Source organism: Eschrichtius robustus, chromosome 3, assembly GCF_028021215.1.
Source record: "Eschrichtius robustus isolate mEscRob2 chromosome 3, mEscRob2.pri, whole genome shotgun sequence".
NCBI classification, from domain to species: Eukaryota; Metazoa; Chordata; class Mammalia; order Artiodactyla; family Eschrichtiidae; genus Eschrichtius; species Eschrichtius robustus.
Window position 1 is genome coordinate 117,270,684 of NC_090826.1, and position 6,380 is coordinate 117,277,063.

Sequence of the window (6,380 nt, forward strand, 5' to 3'; positions counted from 1 at the left end):
CTTGCATCCCCGAATCTTCCACAAAGCCTTGGCAACGTGGCAATTCTGCTCCCATCTTCTCTCTTCTATCTCTCTGTCTCCCCTACGTCTCCATCTCCCCGTAATGAGTCTTCCCATTTCTCTACATCTTCCCCATGTCTGTAACCTCATGACTCTGTTTTCTCATCTTGTTCCTCTCTGTGTGTGTCTCGACATCTCCCCACGTCTCCCCCTTCATTTCCTCTGCTTCTTCTCCACCTCCCATTTGTTCCGTATCTCTCCTCTCCTCCATGGCCCTCTCTGTCTCCCAATTTTCTTGGATGGGGTGGAGGGCAAGAGGGTGGGGGAGGTAGGATTGTTGTTGCTGGGGGCTCATTAGGTAGAGATTGGTTTTTAATCAGCACCATGGCAATGATGATGCAAGAACTGAGATGCCACCTGATCCCCTGCCCCCCAGCCCCCCTCCTCAAGCCTCCTTTCCCCTCCAGCTCAGCCAATCTGCTGGCGCCTGGGCACCTGTCTGGGCCTGCCCAGGTGGGAGTTGGCACCTCCCAGACCTGGGGGTGGGGGAGCTTGGGGAAGAATTACAGGACTCCCCTTAGGGAATGCCTTACCCTGGAGAAAGCCCAGAAAAGTTTGATCAGCAACAGGGAAATGGCAAATGCTTCCAAAAGCCTGCATGTGGACTGTGCTCCCACTAAGGTCCAGACACATTACATGCATTATCTCACTTAATCTCCATGGCAACCTAAGCGGCAGCTATATTTAATCCCATTTTACAGAAAAGGAAGGTTGAGGCTCAAGAGGTTGAGTTACTCATCCAAGGTCACACAGCCGACAAAGCTTTCTAGCCGACAAAGCTTTCTTCACTGTAGCACTGTAGCCGTCTCTGGAGTCCTCCCAGCCATGGTTCATTCTGGATATTCACAGAGGTTCAATGAAGACATTCAACAGCTGAGTGGGGAAGAGAACTTCAGATACGGAAATGTAGCCCACTGCCTCTGTGCTTCCCTTGCTCCCTGCTCCTGCCACCCTGTATCACACACACACACACACACTCAGACACGCACACACATGCACACACAGGCTGGAGGCAGCTGAGCTATTGATGTGAACTTAATCAATGCCCATTTGCATATGATTTTGTAGCTAGTTTTCTTATTGCTCATTTGATGCCCCAGCATGCTTGAAGCCTGCCTGGGTGCCCTGCCCTCCTCCCCCAGTGTCCTTCCAACCCTGGTTCCTCCTCTCCCGGCGCTCCTGTACCCTGCTCCTTTTAGCCTTTACCTCTTTCCTCCTGAGAGCCCCCAATTCCCAGTGGGTCAGGTTGGGCCAGCCAGCCTAGAAAAACTCCTTGCAGGATCTGTGTCAGGAATCTGACCCCACTCCTCCCCTGGTGATGGGGTAGGTGGGAGGCTGGAGGCTGGGATAAGAGGGTGTGGGGTGATTGAGTCCCAGGGTGACAAGGGCAGGGGCCTGAACAGTAGTCACAGGCAGCCTGGCAAAGGGGCTGGTGGGAACCAGCTTTACAAAGAATGAGAGCTTGGTGAGGGCAAGGACTCTAGGGACCTCTTCTGCGTTTTCGTGCTGTCCACTTGCCCTTTTCTTGATTTCCCTGTTAGTACCTTGGAGAGCCTTTTTCCCAGGGAAAAGGAGACGTGGGAAGGGGCTGTCAAAGCCCAGCTGGGACTCAGAATGGGACCATGGCACTTAAACCTGGCTTGCTGGGGGCCTCTGTCCCTGCCACCTCTGGTGTGGGAGACTGAGGGGTTTCATCTGTGATCCTGCCCTGGCTCTCGCCCCAGCCCCACCCCTTCCCCAGCTCTCCATTTCTTGCTTATGAAATATGCATGGAGAACAGATGTCCCTGCTCCCCCACTCCCCGCCCCCCCCCAGGGCCAGCCCCACCCCCAGCTCCCAGGGGGGTTCCCAGATCCCTCTGCCAATGGCTGCCTGGCCTTACTGTTTAATATTGATAAGGCGGGGGGGGGGCTGGGCCAGCCAATGGAGAGCTGGGGGGGTGTGTGTGTATCTCCATATATATACATAGGGCTGGGCCAGCTCAGGTGTGTATGTGTCTGTGAGCGTGTGGTGTGTGTGTGCGTGTGAGTGTGGGTGGCCCCAGTACCTGGCCAAGCTCACCCCCTCCACCTGGGTCCTATATCCCCAACATGTGTACCCCTCTCCTATGCCCCGGAGCCTGTACAGCCACGCCACGCTGCCCCGGAGAGGTCTAGAAAGCTGGTCAATAACTTTGCAGACGGATGAGCTCTGAGCAGCCAGAGGAGACTGGGGCTGTCAACGCTGCCCCCCTGTCCTGCCAGCTTGGATCCCCTCACAGGCTCCTCCTAGGTAAAGGGGGAACCAAAGGCTGGGGAGGGGTGGGCGTGTCCCTCCCACTCTCTGGCTCAAGTCCCCTCCCAGAGCCTCCCTCTAGTTTTCTCTCACGCTGTGTCTCTCTCTGTCCCTGCACCTCCCTCTTCCCCACTTCTCCCCTTTGACTCTTTGTGCCTATCTGTTCTCAGTCGGGTTGGGGATGGCAGAAGTGGGGCAGGAAGTCCTATCCTGGATGCTTGGAATTCTGATCCTCGGAGCCTGCAACTTTGAAACCGGAAGTGGATTTTGGGGTGAGGACTGACTTGATGGGTGAATAGAAGCTGCTGCCAGGACTGGAGCTGGGGAAGACAGTGGGTCCAGGTGGAAGTGGGACTGGGGTCAGATTGGGAGCAGAAGGGGGGAAAGGAGGGCCAAGTGACCAGGGATGAAGGAACATGGGGACCAGGCAGAGGGAGAATCGGGCTGTGATAGATGTGCCGAGAACCCCATAGCTGAACTCCTGGATCATGGGGGTGGGGAGTTGGTGCACTAAACACATACTGGGAGGTGCTGACTTCGGGGCCTCCCACGCTATTGCCATCCATCTCCTCGTGTTCCTTTGGACCCTGGAATATGCGGTGTGTTCTAAATTTCAGCCCTCACCCCCTTCTGTTTTGTGTTATGGCTGTGTGTGTACATGCTGTCAGATGTTGATGATCTCACACCCCCAACCTCAGAGCTTACTGTTAGTGGACTACTCATTTGAGCCTGTTTTCTGCATGGTGGGGCGGGGCAAGGCTGGGGAGTCCTGACCCCTGTGAAGGTGTCCATCAGGCAGGAGAACCCGGACTGGTGAGGAAGGGGATATGTTGATTGCGAAGGAGCCTCTGTGCTTCTGTTTCTGCCACTTAAGTCCAGCCGAGCTCACAGTGAGTGGCCCACTGTTCCCACTTGACATTCCCCCACAGCAAAGCCCTTTCCCCAGCCTTTCCCCAGACCATGTTCCTGCTGCCTCTCCCTGATTTCCTCTGGTCCCAGGGACAAGCAAGCTTCGCCAAGCCCCAAATGGTGGCCTCCAAAAGCTACCCCTATCCTTCTCTGCCGGCCACATCTGAACTGGCCTTGGGCTGGGGGAGGATGTGGAGTGGAAAGCTGATTATGTTCCCTTTCCCCAGTCTTCCTTGCAGAGTTGCCGAAAGGGCCAGGGAATGGCAAGGGTTGAGGGTGTTGAGGACAGAGCTGGAGGAAGGGACTGTCCTGAGCAGGGGGATTGTGGAGATACAGGGGAGATATCTGTATATCAGATACCTCCCCCTGATTCTAGTGGTCGGGGTGGTAGGATCTGGTGTCTGCAAGGGTCCTGTTGTGGGGTTTGGGGGCTGGGAGGGACTGAACTGGGCAGCTGTGCCGAGCTCCATATGCCCCAGTCCACTCTACAAAGGGCAATCTGCGTGTTTATCATCCCCTACCCTCCACACACACATACAGAAGCAGCCAGGGTGGAGACAGGCCCTGGGAGGGAAGGGATGGCAGGGCCAAGGCTTGCAATGCTCCCCTCACAACTGGGAAAGGTTTAGAGCCACAGCCAATCTCTCTTGGAGCTGTGGCTCCAGTCTCGCTCAGTTTCCGCCCCCCCCTTTTTAATTATTAAAAAAAATTTATTGTGATAAAAACATATAACATAAAATTTACTATTTTAAGTGTACAGTTCAGTAGTGTTAATTATATTCACATTGTTGTGAAACAGAGCTCCAGAACTTTTTCATCCTGTAAATCTGAAACTCTATACCCTTTGAGCAACACCTCCCCGTCCCCACCCTCCCCTCAGCCTCTGGTAAGCACCACTCTACATACTGCTTCTATGAAGATGAATACTTAGATATATCATATAAGTGGAATCATACAAAATTTGTGTTTTTGTGACTGGCTTATTTCACTTAGCATAATGTCCTCAAGGTTCATCCATGTTGTAGAATTGTGACAGGATTTTCTTCCTTTTTAAGGCTGAATAATATTCCATTGTATGTATATGCCACATTTTCTTTATCTGTGTATCTATTGATGGACATTTGGGTTGTTTCCATATCTTGGCTATTGTGAATAATGCAGCAATGAACATGGGGGTGCAGATATATCTTCAAGATCCTAATTTCAATTTCCTTAGACATAAACACAGAAGTGGGATTGCTAGATCATATGGTAATTCTATTTTTAATTTTTAAAGGAACCTGCATACTGTTCCCATAGCAGTTACACCATTTTACAATCTCACCAACAGGGCAAAGGGTTCCAATTTCTCTCCACCCTTGCCAACACCTGTTATTTTCTGGGGTTTTGTTTTGTTTTGTTTTGTTTTTTTGATAGTAACCATCCTAATGGGTATGAGGTCATACATATCTCATTGTGATTTCGATTTGCATTTCTCTGATGGTTAGTGATGTTGAGCATCTTTTCATATGTTTGCTGGTCATTTATATATCATCTTTGGAGAAATGTCTTCAAGCTCTTTGTCCATTTTTTAAATCAAGTTATTTAATTTTTTGTCGTTGAGCTGTGGGAGTCCTTTATAATAGCCTGGATATTAACCCCTTATCATCTATATGAATTGCAAATAATTTCTCCCATTGCCTTTTCACTCTGTTAATTGTGTCCTTTGACGCACAAAAGTTTGTAGGTTTGATGTAGTCCCATTTGTCTATTTTTGCTTTTGTTGCCTGTGCTTCTGTTGTCACATCTAAGAAATCATTGCCAAGTCCAATGTCATGAAGTTTTCCCCCTGTGTTTTCTTTAGGAGCTGCAGTTTTCGTTCTTACATTTAGGTCTTTAATCCTCTTGCTCAGTTGTATCCTGACCCTGTCCTTCTCATTGCTCCTCCTTTCCAGTTGCCGACTTTCTGGATCTCTTCCCTTCTCTCCATCTTTCCTCTTACTCCTTGACACCATGGCCTCCTGCCTGTCTCTCCTGCCTCACTGCCTCCACCCCTCCCCATGTTTCTGCTGTTCTTTCCCCAAGCTTACAGTACCTCCCCCTCTCCCAGCCCATCTTAAACCTTCCTCACCCCTCCCCATCTCTGAGCTGTCCCCTCCTTCCTCCCTCTGCCCTTACCGATTTCCCCTTCTCTCTTCCAGGCTCCCGACCAGAACGCTGACCATGGAACCCTGAAGTGGCTCTCACTTCCTTGAGCTCAGTGGCAGACCCCACCACCCCAGGCCCTTCCTGCCCCTCCCGCAACCAGCTTTCAGGCTCCCAGAGGGAGGGGTGGGGAGGGGATCCTGATCTCACAGGGCGAGGGGCATCCATCATGATGCTCAACTCAGACACCATGGAGCTGGACCTGCCTCCCACCCACTCTGAGACCGAGTCCGGCTTCAGCGACTGTGGGGGCGGGGCGGGCCCTGACGGGGCGGGGCCGGGGGGGCCGGGAGGGGGTCTGGAGCCGGGAGAGCCGGGCCGGAAAGACCTGCAGCACCTGAGCCGTGAGGAGCGGCGGCGCCGGCGGCGCGCCACAGCCAAGTACCGCACGGCCCACGCCACGCGGGAGCGAATTCGCGTGGAAGCCTTCAACCTGGCCTTCGCCGAGCTGCGCAAGCTGCTGCCCACGCTGCCCCCCGACAAGAAGCTTTCCAAGATTGAGATCCTGCGCCTGGCCATCTGCTACATCTCCTACCTGAACCACGTGCTGGACGTCTGAACACTGCCTGCCTCCCGCCCTGGATTCACTCCTCTCCCCGGGGCTTCGCTGGGGTCCCTCCTCACCGCTCACTGCTTAGAACGACCTCTCCTCCCTGAGCCCCTGTACCCTGGCATAGCATGTACCCACTGGCCCCGGGCCGAGGCAGAGTGCCCACCAGTTGGTCGGTTGGTCGAAGGCGACTTCCTTTTACTTGCCCAGGCACCCGGAGGGCTCTTCTTGTGGGTACCTTCTACAGTTTGTGGTTGGGACCCAGCCGGTTAGAAATGTTTTTGCTTGGGTGGTGGGTATACAGTCTTGGAGTCTCCCCCTGGTTCGCTCATGGGCTGCTGCCTCTTCTACTCCTACATCCAAATTTTCAGAGACACACCCCTCTTCCCCAGACCCCGACTCT

The 6,380-nt window shown here is 53.1% G+C and overlaps 1 protein-coding gene across 1 annotated transcript; it reads left to right on the plus strand.

Annotated features, from left to right (window-relative positions):
• Positions 1–5,596: 5,596 nt before the first annotated feature.
• Positions 5,597–5,986, plus strand: NHLH1 (nescient helix-loop-helix 1). The gene has a single exon (XM_068538308.1). It carries the CDS (start codon positions 5,597–5,599, stop codon positions 5,984–5,986), a length of 390 nt encoding a protein of 129 aa, XP_068394409.1.
• Positions 5,987–6,380: the final 394 nt, after the last annotated feature.